At 34.5% G+C, this 26,306-nt stretch overlaps 4 protein-coding genes, 1 non-coding gene and 1 pseudogene across 16 annotated transcripts; 2 read left to right on the top strand and 4 right to left on the bottom strand.

Annotated features, from left to right (window-relative positions):
- The first annotated feature begins 2,869 nt into the window (after nt 1-2,869).
- On the top strand, nt 2,870-4,383 carry LOC106416317 (stem-specific protein TSJT1-like). Its single transcript, XM_013857177.3, has 4 exons — nt 2,870-3,348; nt 3,423-3,663; nt 3,739-3,859; nt 4,057-4,383. The coding sequence occupies exons 1-4, from the start codon at nt 3,137-3,139 to the stop codon at nt 4,233-4,235; spliced, it is 753 nt and encodes a 250-aa protein (XP_013712631.1). The 5' UTR covers nt 2,870-3,136; the 3' UTR covers nt 4,236-4,383.
- On the bottom strand, nt 3,824-9,422 carry LOC106412929 (annotated as a pseudogene).
- Nucleotides 9,423-10,000: 578 nt separating this feature from the next.
- On the bottom strand, nt 10,001-10,073 carry TRNAF-GAA. Its single transcript has one exon. It is a non-coding gene; the product is annotated as a tRNA-Phe (tRNA).
- A 967-nt stretch (nt 10,074-11,040) lies between these two features.
- On the top strand, nt 11,041-15,773 carry LOC106360518 (universal stress protein PHOS34). 3 transcript variants are annotated; one of them, XM_048765792.1, is made up of 4 exons: nt 11,041-11,904; nt 14,171-14,223; nt 15,440-15,490; nt 15,552-15,773. In XM_048765792.1, exons 1-4 carry the CDS (start codon nt 11,241-11,243, stop codon nt 15,624-15,626), a joined length of 843 nt encoding a protein of 280 aa, XP_048621749.1. In that variant the 5' UTR covers nt 11,041-11,240; the 3' UTR covers nt 15,627-15,773. The 3 variants fall into 3 exon arrangements, with proteins under 3 accessions (XP_048621749.1, XP_013655582.1, XP_048621750.1); XM_013800128.3 differs by lacking the exon at nt 14,171-14,223 and having other exon boundaries at nt 11,044-11,904; XM_048765793.1 differs by lacking the exons at nt 15,440-15,490; nt 15,552-15,773 and adding an exon at nt 14,006-14,087 and having other exon boundaries at nt 11,044-11,904; nt 14,171-14,188.
- Nucleotides 15,774-16,565: 792 nt separating this feature from the next.
- On the bottom strand, nt 16,566-17,836 carry LOC106412037 (zinc finger protein CONSTANS-LIKE 1-like). Its single transcript, XM_013852925.3, has 2 exons — nt 17,081-17,836; nt 16,566-16,995 (listed from the first exon to the last, which is right to left on the bottom strand). The coding sequence occupies exons 1-2, from the start codon at nt 17,594-17,596 to the stop codon at nt 16,774-16,776; spliced, it is 738 nt and encodes a 245-aa protein (XP_013708379.1). The 5' UTR covers nt 17,597-17,836; the 3' UTR covers nt 16,566-16,773.
- Nucleotides 17,837-19,831: 1,995 nt separating this feature from the next.
- On the bottom strand, nt 19,832-22,360 carry LOC106359498 (NEDD8-activating enzyme E1 regulatory subunit AXR1-like). Of its 10 annotated transcripts, none has more exons than XR_007327505.1 (5): nt 21,222-21,593; nt 20,889-21,107; nt 20,636-20,799; nt 20,302-20,412; nt 19,832-20,185 (listed from the first exon to the last, which is right to left on the bottom strand). XR_007327505.1 is itself a non-coding variant. In XM_048765785.1 (5 exons), exons 1-4 carry the CDS (start codon nt 21,295-21,297, stop codon nt 20,390-20,392), a joined length of 381 nt encoding a protein of 126 aa, XP_048621742.1. In that variant the 5' UTR covers nt 21,298-21,623; the 3' UTR covers nt 19,832-20,185; nt 20,302-20,389. The 10 variants fall into 10 exon arrangements, 7 of the variants coding, with proteins under 7 accessions (XP_048621742.1, XP_048621744.1, XP_048621745.1 ...); XR_007327504.1 differs by having other exon boundaries at nt 20,889-21,138; nt 21,222-21,592; XM_048765785.1 differs by having other exon boundaries at nt 20,758-20,799; nt 20,889-21,146; nt 21,240-21,623.
- Between the last annotated feature and the right edge of the window lie 3,946 nt (nt 22,361-26,306).

Here is a 26,306-nt window from a genome sequence, read left to right as displayed (position 1 = left end):
CGCAGCTAAGAGCTTATTCTTGACAACTTCTTCTGCCTCAGTTAATGGTTCTGACTTGGCGAGGAGAGTATCTAGTATGGCCAACTTAGACAATCTCTCCTTCATGGCCAAATCCTCCTTCTTCATTTCCCAAAGGGTGGTATACTCAGCAACAGATTTCCCTTGAGCAGTGTTCCTTTTCGATTTAGCAGCCTTGATACCTTCAGGCCGGGTCTCATGATCACCATTCTCGGTGGTTGGAGTTTCAGCTATTGTTTCACCATTTTTCCTCTTGAGCTCGCTTTTGGAATGTTGAGGCTGAGCCATTTCTGTTCATACCTCAACACACACCACGCATGCTCGAGGCTGAACTTGGTTTTGTGATCAGCGTAGAAGATGTCATGAGCCCTCTTGAGAACATCAGTGTCACTCTCACCACTGCTAATTTGCCTCTCTGCTGTTGCGTAAGCGCCGCAGAACTTGTTAACATGATCGTTTATCCTATGCCACATCTTCTTACAATGAAGACGCTCTCTCTTTTCACCATCCTCTCCTCCGTGAGGACTTGCTGTGTAATACTCACCAACACGTTTCCAGAAGGTGAGCTACTTCTGCTCATTTCCAACTACAGCATCCTTGGAAGTGTTGAGCTACACACTGATTAGAACCTCATCATCCGCTGGGGTCCATTTGCGTCGAACCACACGGTCCACGGGTGTGCTCAGTGGTGTGCCTACTGGTGTGCCTACAGGTGTGCCTACTGGTGTGCCTTCAGATTGTTGTGAACTGAAAGGAGGGTTTTCGGATTCTCCTAAGTGAACACTAGAATGAAAACTTTCATAAGGAAAGTTTTCATGTTGAACACTACCTTGTTGACTGTAAAGCAGTCCTACATAACTAGAGGACTGAGTATGAAGATTCCTTGAATCCATACCAGTGAGAAAAGAGAAGAGATTTAGGAGGAGAAACCCGTATGAGATGATAAAAGAGAGCAAGTAGCTATGTATATTTAAGCTCTATGAGCTCGGGTTTAATAGGAGGAAGTGAAGTTATTACACAACCATAAACAAGAAATGTCTAATCCGAAGTTATTACACAACTAAAAAGCTATCAACTCTCTCACACAACTAAAAAACCATTACCAAGATCATTAAAATTTACAGGGATTTCGTTTTAAACAAACTATATTCGTGGAAATGGTTGATCTAGTTGATCTAGTTGATCTAGTTGATTAAATGTCTAACCTAGGCAGTACCTTTACTATAAAACATTAATAACAAATATACTTTCACTGGAAATGTTTGGTCTAGTTGATTAAAAACATTAACAACATGGTCTAAATGAACGATTTGCCTCGTTACAATCTATCATACTTCTAATTTGTTCATTCAAAAAAATTCAAATTTGCATTGATATCAAACTATAATTAAGTTATTTTCACATACAAGCATACAATCTATACGAATTTGGTGCAAAATCTATAAGAAACAATCACACAAACTATACGAAACAACCATATAATCAATGTCAAACGTAGTATAGATTTTATCCGAATCGAAAATAATCTATACGATTTTTCTCGAACCACAGAACCTATATGATTGAATCATATCAAACAATCACAGAATCTATACGGATCCTATCAAACAATCACAGAATCTATACGATTGAATCATACAATCTACACAACCCTAAAAGAAGGTGAAAGACATACCTTGTTTTCGATTTCGGAGTCGGATGTGGATTGGGCTTTCGATATCGAGATTAGGTCTTCGCCACCGGAGATCGATTACGAGATCAGGTTATCGCCTTTGCCGTCGTGTTTTCCTCTGGGAAATCGCCTTCGCCGTCGCCTTTCGGAGATGGTAGAGAGGAGAGAAGAACAAAATGAAAAACGCAAACCGTCTTCGATTTCATCTCCAATTCCGGTGCTGCCACGTAGCCAAGAGGGACGACGCTGAACAGCCCTTAATTAAGGCCCGTTTGTAACGTCCTTTCCCATTTTTCATTTATTTTCGATCCAAAAATCGGTAAGAAACGGCCCAAGGCACGCCCGATAATGATGGCCTTAGGCCCATAAGTGAAATGAGCTAACATGAGTATTCAACAAATGTGCCAGTGAAAGTGACTGCAGTGATGCAATAATGCAGTCCGGGCAATCACAGAACATCAGTTTCTACTTTAGAAAATTAAATTAATATTTATGAATTGAATAGGTGAGAAGATAAGAAGACGTTGACAAAAAAAAAAGGATAAGAAGACATGAAAGTACGAGAATGCTTATCCCGTAACCAACTGCCCGTAACACTGACATCTTTCTTTTCATGGCCCACCAATACCTATCTTTCCCCCGCTTTGCAAAGATTCCAAAACCAGACCCTATCATTATTGTTTTCTAAAACAATGGCTACGACTGACAGCTGACAAGCACAGGAGAGTGAAGGTAGCGGATGAAGAAATATTTTTATAGTAAAATTAATTTTTAGAATTATCTTTTATCATCTAGAGTAAAACTCACTCTATTTTCCACTTACTTTTTCAGCTGGATTTTTGATTAGTTTTCACTTAGAAAATAATAACTGAACTGGAAGTAAAAGATCTTTTTTACTCGATACTTTTCAGTGACAGCCTAATATTTACAATCAAAAGATTGAATTTGAAAAAGACTCTAAAACACTAGCACAGATGTTATGTAATAATAAGATAAAAAATAATTTTTAATTGCTTAACTAAAAGCAGAAAGAAAAATCATAAGTGCAGTACCTCAACAAATTTTAATTTTAAAAAATCATCCTAAAAATAAAACAAGTCAAAAAAGATAATGAATTATTTGATAACATATTGGATAATTCATATAAGACTATCCGAATAATATATCCAAAATTGTAGTGTAATACTATAAGAAGTAATAAACTCGTGAGCTCATCCAAAACAGTTTCTTCCCACAGGAAAAAGAAAGAAAACCAGACAACGGACTTAGATTAAAACATACAGCCACCACTTGACATAATACATGTATAAATACTCAAGAAACCTAACCACTTTCTTCTCTGCTTCTGCATTTTTCTTCAAAGTTTCTAATTATAGAGAAACAAAACTCTTCTCTTAGATTTATAACCTTTTTTATTGTTGGGTTCTCTCTCCCCTGTGAAGAAACATGTTGGCTATATTTCATGAGGCGTTTGCTCATCCACCGGAGGAACTCCACAGTCCAGCATCTGAGAAATGCTCTAAACAGCCCAAACTTCCTGAAGAAACCTTAAACAGTTTCTTGTCTCGTTACCCTCTCAACACTTTCTCTATGTCTTTTGGTAAAGCAGCTGTTCTAGCTTACGTTCGTCCCTCTGCTTCCTTTTCCATCCACCAAAGGTAATCCACATACCTTCTCTTCTTGTTACAAAATTCTGCTCTTACAGTTTCTCTTTTTTTTTTTTTGTGTTCAGATTGTTCTGTGGATTTGATGACATCTACTGTCTCTTCTTTGGGAGCTTGAACAATCTGTGTCAGCTAAACAAGCAATACGGTCTCACCAAGACAACGAACGAGGCCATGTTTGTGATTGAAGCTTATAGGACTCTTAGAGACAGAGGTCCTTATCCAGCTGATCAAGTCGTCAAGGATTTAGATGGTAGCTTTGCCTTTGTTGTTTATGATAGCAAAGCCGGCTCTGTCTTCACGGCTCTGGTATTCTCACAAGCACTTTGATTTATTTTTAAGAAGTTAGTGATTTATAAAGAACTTGAGGATTGTTTCTTGCAGGGATCTGATGGAGGAGTGAAGCTCTTTTGGGGAATAGCTGCTGATGGATCTGTTGTGATCTCAGATGATTTAGATGTTATTAAAGAGGGCTGTGCTAAATCTTTTGCTCCATTTCCTACAGGTAATAATACTTAGTAATTAAGTATAACACACGCAGCACAAATCTTCATATGTTTTAAACAAAGGCTAGGACATGAATCATGTTGATAGCTGATTCTTGATGTGGTCTTGGTATTTTACGAAACATAGTAGTTTAAATTCAGATAATAAATCCAACAAATAATGAAATGTTTGATGGATTTTTGGGGAGTGTTGCAGGATGTATGTTCCACAGTGAAGGAGGGTTAATGAGCTTTGAGCATCCGATGAACAAGATCAAGGCGATGCCGAGAGTGGACAGCGAAGGAGTTCTATGTGGTGCCAACTTCAAGGTGGATGTGTACTCTCGTGTTAACAGTATCCCTCGTCGAGGAAGTGAAGCTAATTGGTCTCTCTGAATACTTGCACTCTCTTTCTCCGTTCTTGTTCTTGATTACTTTTGTTATGGACCCTCTCTAATAATAAGACATGAATAAAACTGTATATAGCTTTCTACTGTTTTGTTTCTTCCTTGAGAAAAAAATAAAATTCTCAACTCTTTATCTGGTTGATAAGCTTCTAGTGTTGTAGGGAAACTTCTATTGCACGCTACTCGCCACAGATTTATACTCAACAGTCACTAATGAACAATTTCACAATAGAATCAGACATCTAGGGTTTATCAGTTGGTAACATAGAGGTCTCATTCAGGAAAGTTCATATTAGGCCAAGCCAACGAGCTTCTCACTGATCTTACACACTTTAGGGGTAATGGAGCTCTGTGTTCTTTTTTTTTCCAATAGGAGTTTCCCATCTTATATTCTTATGTAGCCCTATGAACACAGCAGTAATATTATCAGTTGTACGTTAAGAAACTTAAGCCTAACGAGCTTATTTAATATTATATGAAGAATCAAGAATGTAATGTAGGAACTGAGATTTGTTCTTTACCTTGAACCTTATGAGGAAGAGCTTTGTTCGGATTTGACTCGGTCAGTAATGGAGGCACCAAAGAGACCCGAGTCCTTGAAGGATGATGATGAAGCATTCAGTGTTCCATCTTTACGGACAGAGAAAGCCGAGGAGACCAAAGAAGCAGCTTGAAGCGCCATTTTTGGACAAACAGGGAGTGAGGAAGATCGATTGTACCGAACTGGATACTTTGTGAGAGAATGTGAGCGTATATTAATATATTTACTCGTGAAGGAGTGGAGAAGGTGATATTTGGACAGGAGAAGACTGGTCCCCACAGAGATCACTTAAAATCTGTGGATAACATTATCGTACAGAAAGCATCTGGCAACATCATCGTTGAAGATCCAATGTAAACTCAAGTGTTATATATATAGTTTTTATTTTTGGATAAAAACAAGAAACAACTGCAAAGTAAGATGGTGGTGATGGTGTTCATGGGATTTACATACCTTTGGCATGGGAGAAGGAGATATTAAACTATGCTCATTCAATTCAATATACATACAAATCAATCTACAAAACTCATAGTCATACCCTCGAGTTCAAATAATTTTGCAGTCATGCATTAAATGAAACAAAAAAAATACCTCAAGTATGACAATAGTATATCATCACATAGCATATAGAATATAAAACCTATTTGTGTGGATTTAAAATATCCTCTAGTAATGCGAACTGCTAGCTGGTGAATTTGTGGTGCATAGTAAACGTACTACCGTGGACTTCATTTAGTAAATGGTTTTAGTAAATGGCTTGTATTCTTACATTAACCCATTATTCGAGTTACTTCATTTAGTAAATGGTTTTAACGGAATCATTTTCATATATTTTTTATAAATAGTCAAAGAATGAAGATGATACTATTTAATTTAAGTTTGTCTAGACAGCTTGAGATAAATTAAGATATTAGAAATCAGTTTATCATAGGTAAGATCTCCATTTGTTTGCTTTTACGCGATAAGTTAATTAGGAGATCGGTCTTTCGTACAAAATCACTTCCTGCTTCTGCAAATGATTCCGTATCCGAAAGATGCCCCACGAGTGCAATCCAAATCCAATACTGCGTGTTCGGTCTCCCACTTGATTGAACTGCTTAGACCGGTAAATATGCAAGTCTTACAGTCATGAGAGAGTAGCGAAGTTGTTCTGAACTTATCCTCACCACCAATCACTGGAATTGCAGCTCCAGACTTAGCCTGATTTTGGAAACCAGGCCTAGAAGTGCGTCCCAAGATTCCATCCACTCTTGGGGATAGGTTAAGAAACCTGAACTGAACCTCTAGATGCGCCAAACAGTCATCTGAAGGCACTTTGTAGCTTTGGATCCTATCGTCTTCTTTAGTCACAGGAACCACATTGACCATAATCTCTGCCTTGTCTTTGATTGTTACGGTCACGCTGTTCATCTTTGTCGCTCTCCGAATCTTGATGTCCTTTTTGGGCGAGTACCTGCTTAAACGCACATGTGCTTAGTGTAGAATCCAATATACAAATATACAAAAATATGTCATCATCTATTTTAAAAAATATAGTTACTTTTACGAATACATATAGACTTGGAAACTGTATTTGAAATAATCACAACGTAAAGCATGATATTTTGATATTATTTACCATGTGGAGAGAATTTCCTTGGGGATAATTAAATCTTGGCCATCGAAAGAGAATCTGAGATGGTCGATGCTGTCGTCCCAAGTGGCTACTTTGGTGGCCTCAAGGGAAAACTTTTGAGAGTTGACGAGGAACCCTAGAGCTTGAACCCAAGTGAAGTCTCTAGAACGACCAGCTGGCCTGTGGCCCAGTGAACCTAGCATTGATCTGGAGGTCAGGGTCCGAGACAAGGCTAAAATGTTCTTTGCTCTTTCCGTGGAAATAGACCACACTCTCATCACCAGCTATTAACCTCGGGTCGTTACAAGCCGGTCCAGGTCTATTGCAATTTAGACTCGCTCCTAAAAACATTACTTATTATGAGCTTTACTTATATACTAGGTGTTTTGCCCGCACATGTGGGCATAATCGTTTTACTAATAGTTATTAATATATTTCTTATGATTTAAACATGACAATAACTTATTCTTTATATTCTTAATCATTTTAGTTTTCTTTGATTTTTATCTCGGTCTACGTCTTTTTAGTACAAAGGAAAGCTATAAAACTATAAAACCATGAAAGCATAATTACATAACAAATATTACACACAATAAAGTAAAGTAAGAATGTGAACTTCTCTTTTGGACAACAAAGAAGGTGAACTTTTGGTCTCTCTTAATCCACTTTGTATTTTTGAACCAGAAAATGTATTAAATTACCAAAAAACATTGAAACACAAAAATCCAAATAAAAATAAAATAAATAAAAATTAAATTAAAAGTAAATAAAAAATAAAGTTTGATGATAATTTAGAAGAAAATTAAAAAAAAAACAATTGAGATAATGATAATATTTCATTGGTTTACTTGATAAATATATACATTGAGTTATTGAAATATTTCATAAGTTTACATTTAATAAACAAAAAATAGAAAATGATAGTTTTATTATTATTATAGTTAATTATATAATGATAAATCTAATTATTCATTAAAAATATATCTACTTTAGCCGTTTTAGAGATTAAACCATTAAACACATGTTCATAACATGATTACATAAGCAACTCTCTAAACTTAATATCAAAGCATAAGTTTCCTTATAAATTAAACAGTAATAAAACATATAAGTGAAATAACTGCCATTAAATAATTTAGAATAACTAATTCATAATTCCAAACTACATGTAGCAAAACCGATTTTCTTCCTAGTCTTTTAAACTCAATGAAAGAAAGAAAAACATAAAACTTCAACTAAACAGAAAACAAATATCGAAAGTACATAAATATAGATGTCAAGAACCCAAAAAAAGACCTAAAGCTAAAGAGAGAATTAAGCTTTGATGTTGTTCATATAGCCGTTAATGCAAACAACTCAAAGAATAATATTGTTTGACAAAAAAATATTGTTTGATCTGCACAAAATGATTGAACCCCTGAAAAGAGAGCGTTCATCAGAATGAAAGTGATATCATGAAGATAACGCAAACAATTGAAACAAAAACACTATACCTAAAGGATGGAAAAAAAACTATAACCGATACAATTTGGAATGAATGAGTAAATTAAACTATAAAATTTAAAACATCTTACATCACATGAAAACAAGAATTAATCTTCACTTGTGAAAGTTAAAACAATTATAATTTTAGTTCCAATTAGAAATTTAGAGATAGTTATATTATTTAAATGAATAAATTAATGATTTAAGCTAAAAACTAATAAGAAACTTGTGAAAGTTAAAATAATTATAATTCCAATTAGAAAGTTCGAAACAGTATACTATTAAAATTAATAAATTAATTAAAAATTTCAAAATATTTATATTATTTAAATTAAATATTTGAATTAAAAATTAATAATAATATGACAAATAAGAAAAATTAGCTAAAATCATAGAGAATGTGACAAATCAGCAAAATCACTTCATAAATAATAGTATAGATAAGGACAATTCTCTCAAATAGACTTTTTTAAGTTTTTGTCACAAAAATAAACTTCAAAAACTAAAATGACTAAAATAGCATTTTTGATTTTGAAAATTTTAAATTTGTTTTATTTTTTTAAATTTTAAATCTTATCCCCAAAACCCCACTCCTCAACTCTAAACCCTAAACTCTAAACCCTAAACCCTAAACCCCACCCATTGATTCTAAACCCTAATGTCTAGATTAATTAACCCTAAGGGTATAAGTGTATATTTACTTCTTTTGATAAAACATTTAAGTCTATTTTAGTCATTTTTATTTTTAAGGTCTATATTTGTGACAAAAAAAATTATAGGTCTATCCTAGAGATTTCTCTATATATAAACATTGATTAATATAAAAAAATGTTCCAAGCATTTTTTCTTTTCTTACTGCGACACTCGGAGGTGCATAGAATGTTACGACAGTCTACGTAACAGACTTTGTTATTAGTGGCGGCACCGGTGCTGGGGCACTCTGCAGGACACAGTATGTACTTCTGGAAACATAGTTGGTAAGGGTTGCTGCAGTAAACCCCTTGTGACTTGGCTCGCAAGAAACATAACATGATTGAAAGAAGAGTCATCACTAACGATGAGGTTTTAGAGAACTTCATTTCTAGTCTTTTTCTATTTTATTATCTATGGATGGATATGAGAAATCGAGCGTTGGCTGTCAATTTATAGAGCCAATTCTGTGATTCTTTTTCCTCCGGAAACAAATTATTTTACTCCAAGATGGGCAACAAGGGAGTTGCCCCGGTTTGTGTGCCTTTGGACATTTCACCCACACATGCATTCAACATTCTTCAACCAAGTTGTATAGTATTAATCTGTTACATTTGTTTTCTTCATAATTAGGTTCTTAGATAGCTTATTACTCTTCTTATTTTGACAAACAATAATAACCACATTAGTCAGCTTTGTCTTTGATCATCACGATCACACTGCTTTTTCTTGTCAGCCTCTCGATCTTGATCTCTTCGTCGGATGAGTAACTGAGAACATGCAAAGTGATCAAGTGTAATATATTAATGCCCTCAATCTTCTTAACACATATACAATACAATCGGATTTCTCACTCCTTTGCATCAAACTATAAGGCAACATGAATGCCCTTTTTCAAAAAAAAAAAACTATAAGGCAACTTGAGCTTTAGTACCTTGACTATAATTCAGAGCTGTACAATAGAATGCAATTGGTTTAATAGTTTAAACCTTTCTGATTAATTGCAAATCTCTCTAACTAATAGTCAAAATCGCGCTTTACTTACCGCACAAAACGTTGCATTTCAAGTAAATAAAATTAATTTACAAAATTAAATGCGGTGACTATAATTCAGAGCTATACAATAGAATGCAATTGGTTTAATAGTTTAAACCTTTCTGATTAATTTTAAATCTCTCTAACTAATAGTCAAAATTGCGCTTTACTTACTGCACAAAACGTTGCATTTCAAGTAAATAAAATTAATTTAAAAAATTAGATGCGGTGACTATAATTCAGAGCTATACAATAGAATGCAATTGGTTTAATAGTTTAAACCTTTCTGATTAATTCCAAATCTCTCTAACTAAGAGTCAAAATCACGCTTTACTTACTGCACAAAACGTTGCATTTCAAGTAAATAAAATTAATTAAAAAAATTAAATGCGGTGAGCGTGGATCGAACACGCGACATTCAGATCTTCAGTCTGACGCTCTCCCAACTGAGCTATCCCCGCAAGTTTGAATAACTGTTGATGAGTTTGAGTCTTGTCTTCTGTAAACAAATTCCGACGTTGGCTTCCATTCTGCAGATTAACCTTTGTAACTTCTCCATACATGATGGTTCCAACAAGAAAACAATTTGTATTGATGCTTGGTGTTACTGTGTTATACAAATGGAATCATTCATTCCGAACAAGCTGACCAGCAGTCTGGCTGCAGCAAATGCAAATGAGCTATGATTACTTGATTAGTGTCATCTTTTGCTAGATCAATTTGTTAGTTTGATTATTTTTGTTGTAGGTTCACATACGTAGTCTTGTGTCTCGTTAATGTACTCCAAACGTAAATCGTGTTCTCCACTCCCTCCAGCTCATGCTTCCTGCAGCAGCATCAAGTACACATTCTACTCACAACACCCTTTTTTTTTTTTTCAAATTGTTAAATCAGTGTATATAGTATATTGGTTTTATGCTTGAGGTTGTCGATGTTCATGAAATCGACAGTAACTAAACGTTTTGTAAAAGATTATTGACTATGCGGATTATTTGAAATTTAGACGGACCATAAAACTTAACAAATTATTGATTATTTTATATATTTTACATTTATATAAGATATTTTAAGTTAAAATTTAATTATTAAATTATTTTGATGAATTATCAAAATTAGATGTACTAATTCAAAATTATTTTTAACTAATTTAAATAGTATAAATTGAATTTTAAAAAGATTATTTTGGTTAAAACCGGTTTGTAGCCCATGTCTAAACTGGTTCATTTTGATTTGGCCACATATTAACAGAAAAATAACAAATTTCATTTAGATTTCTATTATATAAACTTTTTTAAATCAATTAAAATACAAAAACTAATAACATTCTCTTCTATTATTTTCTTTGTAAAATGATTTTGATAAACTGTTTTTCCCTGGGAAAAGTATGACATGGAATCTTGATATGAAACCGCGGCCCATTACCATTAATCACTCACCTGCTGCTCACTGCTCAGCACGTTCGCGAATTTTTCAACTTCTGGAAAATTCAATGTATATGATTTAAATATACCAACTTATCCAACAATTAGCAATAAACAAACACTTAAAATTAAATTCAAAGTAGTAATAAATAAACACGGCTCTCTCCTTCTTCTTCGATCGGAAGTTTCCATAATTTGTAGGGAACCATGAACCGAGATTCCGATCACCCTCACCTCCCCACCATCAAGATCCACCACCACTCCTCCTCCACCCCCACCCCAACCGCCGGCGCCCGCCGTAAAATCGGAGTCGCCGTCGACCTCTCCGAGGAAAGCTCCTTCGCCGTTCGCTGGGCCGTCGATCACTACATCCGCCCCGGAGACGCCGTCGTCATCCTCCACGTCTCTCCCACGTCCGTCCTGTTCGGCGCGGACTGGGGCCCCCTCCCTCTCCAGACTCAGCCCAGCCAGGAGGATTTCGACGCGTACACGGCCTCTAAAGTATCCGATCTCGCGAAGCCGTTGACGGAGGCTGGGTTTCCTCACAAGGTTCATATAGTGAAGGATCACGATATGAGGGAGAGGCTGTGTTTGGAGATCGAGAGGCTGGGGCTTAGCGCTGTGATCATGGGGAGCAGAGGGTTTGGTGCTGAGAAGAGGGGGAGTGATGGGAAGCTTGGGTCTGTTAGTGATTATTGTGTTCATCATTGTGTTTTTCCTGTTGTTGTTGTTAGATTCCCTGATGATCGTGACGGTTGTCCTGCTGCTTCTGCTCCTGGAGGTACTAAGGAGGCTATTGTTACCGTTAAATCAGGTAGGGATGATGAGGCTAAGATTGCTGCTGCTTTGGCTCATCATGAGCACATTAAAGGTATGTGATCACTTGATTGATATTCTCTGTGGTTAGCTTAGTGTTGTACAATGTGCTTTACCTGTAACACTGGAATCAAACTCTTGTTGTAAAAAACGAATCATAAGTCCTTCTGTTTGCATGAATGAAGTTGCCATTTTGCTTCTTCTTCCTTGGACAGTGTTTTCACTTGTTATGCACATCTCAGATGTATTGTATGACCGTGTGCATGGTGATGCAAGATAGGTATGAGATTGTCGAAGCCTAGTGTTTCAGAAACAAGTTAGGGTGTTTTTTGCTTGATTGATTCAATGATCAAATCTTGTGTGCCCTTTTGAATCTAGTTTGAGCTCCTTCAAGTTTTAGAACGAAATTTGACTTTAAGCTTATAATCTATACTAATAAAAGGGACCTTTTGAGGCTCCATAGAGCGTCCACATCAGCGAAAAAATTCTCCCGAAAGATGACACGTGGCATAAAATATAGTTTTACATTTTAATATTACTAATTTTCGAAAATTATAAATAATATGTAAACATACAGCATAAAAAATAGAAAAACTACATTAAACATATGTAAAATTACCATTTTTCACTTTAAAAAAAAATAACAAAAATATGTAAACATACAACATAAAAAAAATGGAAAAACTACATTAAACATATGTAAAATTACCATTTTTCACTAAAAAAATGGCTTATCTCCATAATGTAACACTACCATTTTATAAAAAAAGAAAAAAAAACATAAATATAACTATTTGTCCAATTTCTTCTATTAAACATTGCCGCTTTACATTGAAAATGGAAAAAAAACATTAAGATTTAAACATTTATCTTAAAATATAAATTATAGATATTAACTAAATATAAAGTGTAAGAAAGAGAAATACTCAATATATAGAAAAATAAATAATAAGTAAATATTATAAATATATAAATATATGAATTATATATACAATAATAAGCAAATGCACAATTTTTAAAATATGGAAAAATTACATTAAATATTAAACATCTATCTTAAAATGTAAAATATAGATATTAAGTAAATAGAAAGTATAAGAAAAAGAAATACACAACTTAAAAACAGTGGAAAAAGTATATTAATATTTAAACATCTATCTTAAAATGTAAAATATAGATATTACGCAAATAGAAAGTATAAGAAAAGGAAATACACAATTTAAAAAAATGGAAAAAGTACATTAGTATTTAAACATCTATCTTAAAATGTAAATCTATCTTAAAATATAAAATTATTAGTAAATAGAAAGTATAAGAAATAGAAATACACAATATAAAGAAAAATAAATAATAAGTAAATATATAATATAAGTAAATACGCAATTTAAAAATGGAAAATTGCATTAAGATTTAAAAATATATCTCAAAATTTAAAATATAGATATTACGTAAATAGAAAGTATAACAAATGGAAATATACAATTTAAAAAAAATGGAAAATGTTCATTAAGATTTAAACATCTATCTTAAAATGTAACATAGAGATATTAAGTAAATAAAAGTACAAGAAATGGAAATACATATACAAGAAAATAAATAATAAGTAAATAATGTAAATATATAATATATGAATTATATATATAATAATAAGTAAATACACAATTTTTTTTTAAATGGAAAAAGTTCATTAAGCATTAAACATCTATCTTAAAATGTAAAATATATAATATAAATAAATACACAATTTAAAAAAAATGAAAAAAATACATTAAGATTTAAATATCTATTTTAAAATATAAAATATAAATATTGATATTACGTAAATAAAAAATATAAGAAATGGAAATAAACATTTTTAAAAATAGAAAAAGTACATTAAGATTTAAACATCTATCTTAAAATGTACATCTATCTTAAAATGGTAGTAAATTATATAAAAATGGAAATACCACATTAAACAAAAATAAATAAAAATGTATAGTTTTACATCAAGAAAGTTCCTATAAAATTCATTATTCCATCAACTTCAATTTCACACTATTAAGGAAAACTTCAAAGCACTCGAGCAAAAAATGGTTCCACCATCAACTCTTGCCGTTCCAAAAATCTTTAATGACCTTGAAGGAGATTTTTTATAACAACGAACTTTTTGTTAGGTGGATTCATTGTTGGGAAACCCGCAACTTCCAAAAGCCAAACTTATTCATGGGAATTGAATTGCTTTTCATAGACTCAAAGGTATTCTTACAAATTTAAATTAATCTAATCCATAATTTTATTGTTAATATTCATATTACTCTTTCATGATCAAACCATTACAGTTAATAATCATTCAAGCGTTTATCCCGAAACACTTATTTCCTCGCCGAATCAGGTATTGGCTCATGTTGGTTTAGTATTGTTTTTGGTTTATTAACCGGTTTAGGATGGTCCTATTGTAAATATAATTTAAGTTGGTTTAGCATATATTATACTTAAAATAACTTAAATTAAATAATAGTAATATTATGCTTAAATATAATTTTAAAGAATTTTCAAATATAGTTTACAGAACATTATAGGTGATGAATTTAATTTATTAAATTCGTTTATTACTTAAAACTAAGTTTTTTTAAAAAACATACTGAGTTATAAATATCAATGCTAGATTGGTGAGTATAACATGAAGACAAAAATATAAATATTTCATTTTCAAGATAAGAAATTCAGCTTTTATTCAGTTACTCAATATATAATATCTTAAATTATTTTTTAACAAATATACATAATTTATATATATAGATTAATCTTCCAAACTTAAACTATTATATTATATATGAATAATGTTTTTAAATAAAAATAATTTCTGATTTAAAAAAAAATAAAAACAACAAATGGTTATTTTCAAATAATGGATGTAATTTACATTATACTGTCATTTAACAAGTATTAGATACGTTTTGATATATCACTATTTTCTATTTCCAGAAAAAAATAAATTGTTAAACTTCAATATCATCTAGGTTAAGTATACTAACAGCACAAATTCAAACATCACAAAAAATATTTACATAAACATTATAATACAATAATTTAATCAAAAAATATAATTCAAAAAAAATATTCAAAAAAATAGTTATATACTTAATATTTGAAAATCAAAGATATTTTTGCTAAAATTGTACTTACCTGGCCAAGGAGATCGACCATCTTTTTACGGATCGATCGATTGTTGAGCATGTGGTCGATCCGAAAATACTTTGCAGTTTAATTAAATATCTAAAACATTTATTCCAACACTCAACAGATAGTTTTGCTAAATATGATAACTAGATAGCCAACAAAATTACAAAAAAATATTTAAATAGTAAAAAATATGTTAATTTAACGTGTTAAAATTTAAAAATAAATTTTAATTATGACATGCATCTTAACATTTATATAAATATATATCATAACCTAAATATAAATAATTTAACAACTTAAATTAGAAAAAAAATAAAAATCCCGGGCGTAGCCCGGGTTAATCCCTAGTTTGTCTTTAAATATCATCGCTGCATGTGATTTGATTATCCAAAGTGAATAATAGTTGAATCCTCTTTCTTTTACAGATGAGTAATGGGCCCTTAGTATCTCATTTGATTCACCCTCTTCACAGCCAGGTAAAATATAAACCACCATATGAGGATTGAGGAATGGTCTTGATTCTTTTGAAACTCGTAGGTACAACTGATGGATGGAAACAAAGGGGTTCAGTGTGATTGTGTGTGTGCTTTGTGCTATCTTTTGCAACCATGAAGTCTCTGGAATCTCTTCTGGATTTTTATTATTCTCAGTCCTCTCTTTTTTAATGATTCACCCGTATGATTTTCACATTGTTTAATGAAAAGAGTTTGTTTAAACACAAAACCCATTTGGGATAATGATCTTCATTCATCAAGCTGATTTGATATCCCATATGATACTACAAGATAGATGTTGGTTTGTTATATAGCATTTTCTCAATCTGACCAAGTCATTCATCAAACAGGTCTCCTTTGTTAGTTGTGAATCAGTATATCCTCAATTTATGATGCCGTAAAAATGTACATTATGTTATTGTTGAAGAATGTTAGGTTGTGCTTAATTAATTAATAATTAAGTTTAAACTGATTGTCAAACTCAACGTTTGGGATAAAGATCGGTGGTTTGACTTTTGTAACTATGGACTGAAAGCTTGAATGCTTTGACGATAGTCATGCTTAGATTGTCAAAGCCACCGAATTTTTCCTAACAAAAATATTTGTACGTACTCATATCCATTTATCGTGGGATTTGTTTTTTTTTATATATATATTAAGAATGATGTTTTGGTAGGATTTGAATTTGTTTTTCTTTATATATCCAAACAAACAAAAATAGTAAATTATTATCCAGAGTATATCATGTGAACCAGGATGATGATGAGATAAGCTAAAGGTAAGTAAACATAGGGGATGGCATTATCTTCTTGGACCATCGAAAACAGTTCGCAGACTCGACAGATATGACAGGTTCAATGTTCTTGGCGTATGAAAGAAACATTCAGGACCCATAAATATCTGACTTATATTTAAAAAATTCTGTAGTCCCCACAATTTTTATCTTTATGTGGTCGATATTACAAAGCAAACCACAATCATATATTTATATTTTAGTATTATGCATATCAATGTGTCCATTTGTCACCAATCTCACCCATTCCTTTGATCCATAGAATCAGCCATGAACTTATAATCGATATATGAAATTTCGAATGTAGCATTATACATACGATGATTACGAATCCAAATTAGTCACTAAGATAAAAAGACAACAACTAATAATGATATTAATATATCAAAATACAAGTTGCACAACAACAATTAATTACCTCAACACTAAAACAAGTATTGTTAGAATTTCAGAAATGGACGGAAATGGAGAATCAACGGCTGAGATCTCTCCTCGTTTTGGGGATGGCAACGATCAGAGAAGACGACGATGAGGGAGATGAATCAACGGCGCCGTTCAATGCGCCCTCTCCTTCTAATCTGATGAGAGAGTTAACCGCAGCCGTTGATTTGGACGCGCGTCCTTTTCTCGACGGTCGCTTTAACGGTGGAGAATAGTTTAACTCTTGAGCTGGAGAAGAGCTTCCGATCTCGTCCTGCAGTTTCCAAAAATAGAAATAAATGATTAAATCCAAAAAAAAAACGAAATAATTCGAGATTGTTCAAAGGATAGATCCGTACATCGGAGCAGTCCCTCCCCCTTTTCCCCACCAGATCTCCGCCGTCAGAAGATGATGATGAACTCATCATAGGAGGCAGTTGCGCTGCAGCCGCCGCAGACCACGGCACCACTTGGTTCTCCACTTCCTCCTCGTCAACTTCTTCATCTTCATCACTGTACTCCTCATCTTCATCTTCGTCCTCATCATCGTCGTAAGACTCCGCGTCGTCATCTATGAGCCCGAGACGATCCTCTTCGTTCTCGGAACCATTGCCGGCACCGACTCCACCGGCGGCGGCGGATTTAAGAGCGACGCATGACTCGCAGACGGAGAAGGTTGGACCGAGACGAAGCCCCGTGGCTTTCCACGGCGTAAGGGACTGGCAAGAGGTGCAGAGAAGACAACGCGTGTGCTTGGCGACAAGGAAGTTAGCGCCGTGAACTTTACCGTCGCAGTTCCAGCATAGACTCGCTTGATCTGACTCGCAATATATTCTTGCAACACCGTCGCATAAATCACACTTCTTCTTCCCCATCGGATTCACTCTTCAAGATTCTGAGGGTTGCTTCTGTTCTGTCTCTCTTTTGGTGTTTTTTCTATTTTTCTGGGGACAGAAATAATAAAGAGGAAAGTGCAAGTTGCAGGAGGAGGATTATCGTGGCGAGTTTTCTGTGATTCAATTCTTTTTTGAGGCTAGTTTCGTCTTTTTATCAGCAAAAAAAAAAATCTTTTTCTCTTCTTTGGTTTCATAATGCTTCTCTCTATTCTGTGGTCAGGAACCGTCTCGTTTTCAACCAACTATGCTTTCTTTTTCAAAGTATTGAATTAATTAGAAGAATGTTTCAATCATTGGCAACCTACAATTTATATAAATCATAATGGTATATTATAGTACTGTACTAGTTACAAAGAAAACGAACAAAGCCTCTGTTGATCGAAGACTTTATCATGAAATTGAAATTTGGAGTGTATGTCTTTTCCAATGATGTTTCAATCTTTATTAGGTTTATGTCTTGACTCATTTTCTACTAATCTAGACAAGAATGTCTTTTTTTTTTGAAATAATAGACAAGAATGTCAAACGAGTTTGGTTTAGATCCTTGGTAATTAAAAAACGTGTCACATTTGTTTTTAACATTAATCTGTGCTCTAATACGTAGGGGTGGCCACCCCTCGCCACTTCGGTTATTTTTTCGGTTCGGTTCGGTTCGGGTTCGGTTCAGTTTGGTTAATTTGGTTCTAGTATTTTTCCAACTGAAGTAAACCATAGTTAGTTTGGTTCGGTTTGTGTTCGATTCGGTTTATATTCGATTCGGTTTGTATTCGGTTCGATTTGTATTCGGCTCGGTTTGTTTTTCTTTGATCGGTTTAATTAGATTCTTGTTAGTTTAATTTTTCGAAGAGAAATTATGTTTTACAACATAATTTATGTAAACATAAAATATGTGAACTAATTTCAATATAAAACTGAAACAAAAACCTTTAAAAAGTCACAAAAGTATCTATAAGAATTAAAATTATTAGTAATATCTCTTATATCATTAAAATTAAAAAGCTTGGAATGAATGAAATATTTTGATGATTAATATTAGGTTAAAAGAATATATGTGAATGAATAAAAACTGAAAAATATGTGGTTTAGTATTAGAATTGTAGTATATTGGTATTACTAATATTTTTAATTTAAATAATTACAAAAACACATCGGTTTTTCGGTTCGGTTTAAAACCGAACCGAACAATTCAGGTTGGGAAAATTTTCAACCGAATGGTTTGAAATAGATTTTCGTTCGGTTTGAATCGATTTCGGTTCGATTGGTTCGGTTTGACTCGGTTCGGTTTTACTCGGTTCGGTTCGGATATTTTGCCCACCATAATATGTACTACTAATAGTTTAACTAATTTGAAAACCACTTATTAATGCGTTACTACATATGGCCGCACGCCGTTTAACGAGGCGACAAACTCATGGTTGAGTTTCAAGATATTTTATAGTCGATGACTTGGCGAAATCTCAGCCTTGGGAGTAGGAGAGCGAGATTCTGCTCCGTCCTACGTGGACGAATAAGTTTCTCGATGGGCTTAGAGCATCATTATCCTAAGAGCATCTTTATCCCACAAACCTAATTGGGTTTCTTATTTTTTTTTTATCTGAATAAAAAAAAAATGAATCTATCACGGGCCGGCATGTGTCAGTGGAGCCCGCGAACAGTACAAAAAACCGTGAACAAACGTTTTTTCTCCTGCGACTTTTGCAACTCGTTTCTTCCTTTTTGTGGTGGCCCACACCCTGCTTTTTGGGTAAAAACACTCCCAAAACCATGCGATAATGCTGCTCTAAAGCCTCTTTTTGGGTTTCTTATTATTTTTTTAATACTTTAAGTAGTTAAAGTGAGGTTAAGAAACATAACTAAGAGACCCGTACAATTAGCGTCTCCAATGCAAGTCTCTGGGGTTCTTAAAAAAAATGTTATGAGAAGAAGATGTCATACATAATTTGTTTTGGATTGTTTTGTGAATAAAATTTGTGATCAAGAGAAGGAGAGAACAAAAACAAGTTTTGATCAAAAGTGTTTGGCCGTTATGTATGGAGAGAACAAGAACAAGTTTTGATCAAATGTGTTTAGTGGTTATGTATGGTATAAAGGAGAGAACATGAAGTTGTTTTGATCAAAATGTGTTTGCTCTTGTATGGTGAGAATTGTATGGTGAGAAGGATAGAAAATGAAGTTGTTTTGATCAAAGGTGTTGCTCGTTTTGTATGCAGAGAATGAGAGAAAGAAGTTGTTTTATAAAGAACATGAATGAGAATACAAACTTTATAAACGAGATTACACAAGCATACAAAAGGAGAACATGAAGGAGAATACAAACTAGACTCGACAACACCAACTACTAGACTACACAAGCATACAAAAGTCTGTCAAAAGCATGGATTACAAAAGAAAAGTCCGTGAACACACATGAGAACACAAAATTACAAAATACTAGACTAGACAACACAAAATTACAAAAGAGTAGTCTACAATGCTTCTTCCTCGGTGACAAGTCTGTGACACGCCGTGATTATTCAAGCGAAGGTCATCAAGAAAATGATCAGGCTTTGAGTCAATTATAGTGTGCTCCTGACAAACAAGAAAACAAAACAATACAGCTTAGCATATTCCCCAGCCATGGCAACACTCAAAAACAACAGTGATTCCTTAGTTTTCAGACAAAATTGAACAAAGAAAGGTATTACCTTTACTGACACACGAACAATCCCAACAAGACCGTAAGAGCGAACAAAAACTAGCTTGACGTTTGCTTCTCTACAGATTTTATCAAGCTTAACCATTGAATCTTTCACTAGCTACAAACAAAAGGATGAACACACAAATAAAGGATCAATAAGGAACAATCAATGAAGCACTAGGGAAAGGTCTATAAAAGAATCTGAGAGCATAAAGAAGCTCCAAAGAGACACAAAAGCTATCAACTTTACAAACTATCAATTGGGGAAAGACTCTACCCTAGTGAAGTACTTAAAATCAAAAAAGCACCCAACTTTACAACTAACAACATAATCATATTACCTGAGTGGCTATAACAAGAGTGAACTAAGAGAAGAAAGAAGGGCTTGTCATAATCAGCGTATCAGGACTCTCTTCAATAAACTTAGCTTTAACAGAATCATTAAGCTCTTGAAGAAACTCACAAGTAGACTTAGCTTTTGACTGACCAACACTCCTCTCATCCACTTTCACATGCCCAAAATGAATATACAAACTCAATTCCAAGAGAATCTAATAACAAAAAAAATCAGTGAGCACAGGAATGAATGAATACCCATGAAGTTGTTTCCAAGGTCACCAAGCTCGACTTTAGATCCATCAACGATGGTGATGCTCCCAACTCCACCGAGAACGAGATTCTTCAACGCCTCGGATCCAGTGGGCCCACAATTGAGCAAACAGATGCTCGCTTCTTCCAAACCAGCTCGCCCTACTTTCCCCCATATCCAGCCATGTTCTAACGATTGATTACTTCTACTCCCAATACGACGAGCTATGGAGTTTATACAGAGAGAGAAGTAAATCTGGATACCTTAAAAACAAATCAGTATGAAGAACAAGACACATAAAAAACAAAATTATCTACAACCAGAAACAGAGATCAAACCGATAGAGAAGACGATACCCCCGAGAGAGACGCCGACTGATTCCATCGACGAGAGATTTCGTCGAGGAGAGAGCATCGTCGAGGAGATATCACCAGATAGAGTCGGTGTCGTCGAGGAGTCAAGAGAGAATGAGAGAAGACGATCCTGCAAAAGAGAGAGAAAGAAGCGTGAATGTGTGACACGTGTCACATAAAACCCGTCTCTTCTGCCTCTTAATTAAGAGGCATCTCTTGTATAATTACCCATTTTTCTTTTTTTTTAAACCTAAATACCCTAGAAACGCGACTTAATACACCGCGTTAAAGGTGCTCTTAGGAGCCACGTGAGCCACCTGAGATATGTCTGGACCTTAATACAAGTCTACTGGGTCTCGCCTCAACCACTTGTTTTGTTTGTTTACTTTAAAATATAAAAATGCATTGGTCTGAGAAAGACATAATTTTATAGGCGAATTATTTACTTGGACCATAATTCTTAGATTTTGTAAATATTTTAACTTGCGTTGTGTGTGGCTCTAGAGAACCCATTATAGAACAATAAAAGTAAATTTTGTAATAAAAATAACTACTTGATGTAAAATCATGTGAGGTGGAGATTGTGCATATGTGGCATGCTTTGATATGCGGGAAAGTCCTACGTGGGGAACAACGGTGGTGTCAAAGGAAGATGAGATGCAGGGGCGGATCTACTAAGTTCAGGGTGGGTGCAGCTGCCCCCACAAAAAATTACAACTTAATTTATCTTCACTAGAGAAACATATATCTACCAGCATTGTTGGCTAAAACCTTTTCTTTGCCCCCACATTAACCGAGGTTCAAATCCCCCATTTACACTTGTTACACTGTTTTATTATATTTTTTTCTTTTTTTTGTTTTTCTGATTTAACTTATTTAATTTTTCCATATGTTATATTTCTCTTTTTTACCTCATTGTTCTCTCCTTAGAGCATGATTATTGCAAAGACTCATATTAGGGGTTCTTATTACTTTTTAATGCATTTAATAACAAAAAGTGAAATAAGAGACAAGGTTAAGAAACCCACACATTTTAGTGGTTCATTGCAAGGTTCTTAATTTAGGGATCTTGAAAAAAAATCATTAAACATTTTTTATTAAACTTAACATTTTTTTATTAAATAAAACATATTAAAAGATAACATTTTAAACATAGATTTTTAAATAAAAACATAAAAACAAAGATTAGGAAAATAAACGATAATAATTTGAAAGAAGCATCGGAGTTCAGTTGTTGTCTTCATCACGTCCAAATTTAAACCATACATGTTCAACCAAATCATCTTTCAGTTGTTGATGCATGTGTCTATCACGAATTCTAGTTCGAACTCCCATCATATTGGCGATATTTGTAGGCATATATGTAGAATACGTGAGATCCACATGTGAACTTCCGTTGTCTTCTCCTTGTTGGAACTCGGAAACATCAAATTGAGTGTATGCATCTCGTTCGTCTTCTACTATCATATTATGGAGTATGATACATGCTCTCATAATCTTTTCGATTTTGACTTTATCCCAAAAAAGTGCTGGATTTTTAACAATGGCAAAGCGAGCTTGCAAGACTCCAAAAGCACGCTCGACATCTTTTCGGACAGCTTCTTGACGTTGAGCAAATAATTGTGCTTTCGGTCCTTGTGGTAGTGAAATTGATTGGATAAATATTGCCCATTTCGGATAAATACCATCGGTGAGCTAGTAAGCCAAATGATACTCTCTTCCATTAACATAGTAAGTGACTTGTGGAGCTTGACCCTTTATTATGTCATCAAAAACAGGGGAGCGATCAAGAACATTGATATCGTTTAAGGTACCTGGAGGTCCAAAAAACGCGTGCCATATCCAGAGATCATATGAAGCAACCGCCTCTAAAACGATTGTTGGTTTACCCGAACCACGAGAATATTGTCCTTTCCAAGCGGTGGGACAATTCTTCCACTCCCAATGCATACAATCGATGCTTCCTATCATCCCGAGAAATCCACGATACTCTCCAATATTAAGTCGACATTGAAGATCAGCGGGGGTTGGTCTTCTTAGGTACTCATCGCCGAATAAATTTATTATTCCTTCCACAAAATTTTCCACACATAACCGAGTTGTAGTTTCACCGAGCCGGATGTATTCGTCGACCGTATCAGCCGCAAGACCATACGCCAAGACACGAATAGCTGCTGTACATTTTTGGAGTGCAGAGAGACCAAGCCTTCCAAGACCATCTTCCTTTTGCTGAAAGTATTGAACTTCAGTGGAGAGACGATCAACAATACGCATGAACAATGACTTGTTCATTCTAAAACGGTGTCGGAAAAAAATTTCATGATATGTTGGAGTATCACTGAAATAATCATTCCATAACCGTGCGTGACCTTGTTCACGATTTCTCTCGATATAAACTCGTTTTTTCCGTCTCTTGGATGCATCTTCTTGACCAACGCAAAGATTTTCGAAAGTTTGATCAAATTGTTGATCCAAATATTGATCAAAAGTTTCATCATCTACTCCCTCAAAATTGTTATGGGAAGAAGATGCCATGAGATTTTTTTTTTTAAAAAAAACTTGATGGGGAAGAAATAGCTTGAGATGAAACTTTTGAACTGATAAATATTTTGAATCGATTTATTAGATGGAACGTTTTGAGATGGAAGAAATATCTTGAGATGGAAGAAATAGCTTCAAAATGGAACGTTTTGTGAGAGGCAATGAAAGTGAGAGGGAACGTTTTCTGAGATAAGAAGAAAGAACTTGCATTCTACAATCTTGAATACACGCCCATTTATAAAACTTTCTTACACTTTGCTTACAAAAGTCCGTGACATGAAACTACAACACAAGACCTGATACTTAAAAACAAGACCTGATACTACAACCAGAAACAAACAACAGCGTGATGCCAAGGTTTCTGCACAAGTCCGTGACAAGATGACATGACTACACAAGATGCCAAGGTCTCTTTCCACTCTCAGTTCTCAGACCAGAGAGATCAAACGCTAGTCCGTGACTTAACTACGCAAGATGCCAAGGTTTGTCTCCACTCCCAATTATCCACTCTGACTTGAAACACAAAGTTAAGCATTAAGATTCATCATTAACGAAGACATGAAACACAAAATAAACTTCTTCAGAGACAGGACACAAGTGATGATAACAAGACAAACACAAACATCAGCATTTAGATTCATCATTATACGAACACAAACATCTTGATACAACATAAACTGAGATTAATAATCAGACATAACAAGAACAACAAGTAACAGAGACATAACAAGAACAACAAGTAGACGACCTAGACTTAGACTTGGACTTGAACTTAAACAACATAAACTGAGATTAATCAGAAAAAGCTTCTTCTTCACAGCTCATTAATTAGACAACAAGAGCTCATTAATGAGCTTCTTCTTCAGAGCTTCTTCATAGTCAGCAAGAGGTTCATTTTTTGCAAGTAAACTATCAAGTAACTTCATCTTTGACAGCCTTTCTTTCATGGCCATATCCTCCTTCCTGATTCTCCACATACTCTCAAACCCCGCCACTGTCTTGCCCTCTGCCTTCTCCTGCTTACCATACCCCTTTGCTGCCTTAACACCAGGGGACCGAGTGGTAGCTTCTTCAGGTTCACCAGAAGCAGAGGCGTGAGAGGTACTGATTGTGAACCGTCGTCGCACTTCCTCTTTTTGGAACTTCTATCGGTTTTAGAACTGGACAGTTCACACCATTTCTGATCGTTCCTAAGCTCTTTCCATGCATGTTCTAAGGTGAATTTTTTGTTGTGGTTGTTGAAGAATATCTCGTGAGCTAGCTTCAGAACATCGTTCTCGTTTTGCCCACTGCTTCTCTCTCTGGCAGCAGCTTCATACGCACCACAAAACTTCCCAACAAGATCATTGATCTTGTGCCACCGTTGCTTACACTGACTGGCTTCCCTGTGTTCAGTAGGCGCGATCTTCGGACTGGCAGCAAAATAGGCTGCAATTATTTTCCAGAATGCACCTGATCTTTGCTCGTTGCCGACGACAGGATCTTTACTGGTATTTAACCAGGAGCTTTTCAGCACAACATCATCTGTAGGAGTCCATGTCCTTCGTTGGATACGCTCTAAAGGAGTGTCAGCAAAGTTTGAATCTTCTCCTACACCAAACACAACCTCTTGTTGACTGTTAAGAAGGTGAACAAAAGTTGAGTTGTGTTTGTTATATGGATTAGAATCCATATGAGCCAATTTTGCCGAAAGAGGAGAAAGAAGAGAAGGAAGAGCAATGAAAGGAGGAGGAGAGTAATGTTATGACAGAATGATAAGAAAGAGGAGAAGGAAGAGAAGAGGAGTGTTACCGAGATGATAAGAAATAGGAGAAAGAGATGTGTTCAATAAATTGAAGAGAGGAGCAACCACAAAGACATGACACATATCTACAACATTCATCACAAAGAGTTGACATCTATCTACAATATGAACATCGAATTCTATCTATTTATTACCGAGAATTCAATCCTAATCTAACACTAACCAGCATCATTTATTACGGGAATTCAAACCTAACCTAATCTAACACTAACCACCATCATTTATTACCGGAATTCAAACCTAACCAAAGACAAATGTGTTACCTGTATTGCTTTTCTCGTCCTTGTTGATGACGAACCTTCGTCTTCTCTCCTGATCCATCTATATTAAGACCAAAAGACAGAAACATATCAAATAGAATTAAAGGATTTATATCAACAATTGTGCAATGTTCAATGTCAAAAATCTAGAACATGTGCAATGTTCAATGTCAAAAATCCTGATCATGATACCAACCAACCTCACGAAAATAAATATTAAGACCTCAAAAGATTTTCTCTGAATATGAACAAATCGTAAATCAAGAAAAGAACACAAAGCTTGATTCTTGAGATGGGTTTTTGTTTGTATTACCGCTAAAGGCAATGCCTGAGGAAGCAACAACACAAGTCTGATTAATTGTGTTATCTTGTCTTCTAAACGCTTCACTTGCAACTCATGCTCCTCAATCACACCATCTCTGTTTCTTTTGAGGTCTTAATCTAGACAAACAAGAACAACACATG

This window comes from Brassica napus, chromosome C8, assembly GCF_020379485.1.
Source record: "Brassica napus cultivar Da-Ae chromosome C8, Da-Ae, whole genome shotgun sequence".
Lineage (NCBI taxonomy): Eukaryota > Viridiplantae > Streptophyta > Magnoliopsida > Brassicales > Brassicaceae > Brassica > Brassica napus.
Note: the sequence above shows the minus strand (reverse complement) of the source record. Positions and strands in the feature narration are given on the sequence as shown.

What these genes read in the sequence shown, in the direction of transcription:
- LOC106416317 (XM_013857177.3), top strand. Translation starts at nt 3,137, where the DNA reads ATGTTGGCTATATTTCATGAGGCGTTTGCTCATCCACCGGAGGAACTC. An exon ending in TCCTTTTCCATCCACCAAAG is followed by an intron (nt 3,349 to 3,422) that starts GTAATCCACATA and finishes TTTTGTGTTCAG; the next exon opens with ATTGTTCTGTGGATTTGATG. An exon ending in GCTCTGTCTTCACGGCTCTG is followed by an intron (nt 3,664 to 3,738) that starts GTATTCTCACAA and finishes TGTTTCTTGCAG; the next exon opens with GGATCTGATGGAGGAGTGAA.
- LOC106359498 (XM_048765785.1), bottom strand. Translation starts at nt 21,297, where the DNA reads ATGCTCTCTCCTCGACGAAATCTCTCGTCGATGGAATCAGTCGGCGTC. An exon ending in AGTCGGCGTCTCTCTCGGGG is followed by an intron (nt 21,147 to 21,239) that starts GTATCGTCTTCT and finishes TTTGTTTTTAAG; the next exon opens with GTATCCAGATTTACTTCTCT. An exon ending in GTCAAAAGCTAAGTCTACTT is followed by an intron (nt 20,413 to 20,757) that starts GTGAGTTTCTTC and finishes TTTTGTTTGTAG; the next exon opens with CTAGTGAAAGATTCAATGGT.
- LOC106412037 (XM_013852925.3), bottom strand. Translation starts at nt 17,596, where the DNA reads ATGGGGAAGAAGAAGTGTGATTTATGCGACGGTGTTGCAAGAATATAT. An exon ending in GGGGGAGGGACTGCTCCGAT is followed by an intron (nt 16,996 to 17,080) that starts GTACGGATCTAT and finishes TGGAAACTGCAG; the next exon opens with GACGAGATCGGAAGCTCTTC.
- LOC106360518 (XM_048765792.1), top strand. Translation starts at nt 11,241, where the DNA reads ATGAACCGAGATTCCGATCACCCTCACCTCCCCACCATCAAGATCCAC. An exon ending in TCATCATGAGCACATTAAAG is followed by an intron (nt 11,905 to 14,170) that starts GTATGTGATCAC and finishes AAACCATTACAG; the next exon opens with TTAATAATCATTCAAGCGTT. An exon ending in TTATTTCCTCGCCGAATCAG is followed by an intron (nt 14,224 to 15,439) that starts GTATTGGCTCAT and finishes TTTCTTTTACAG; the next exon opens with ATGAGTAATGGGCCCTTAGT.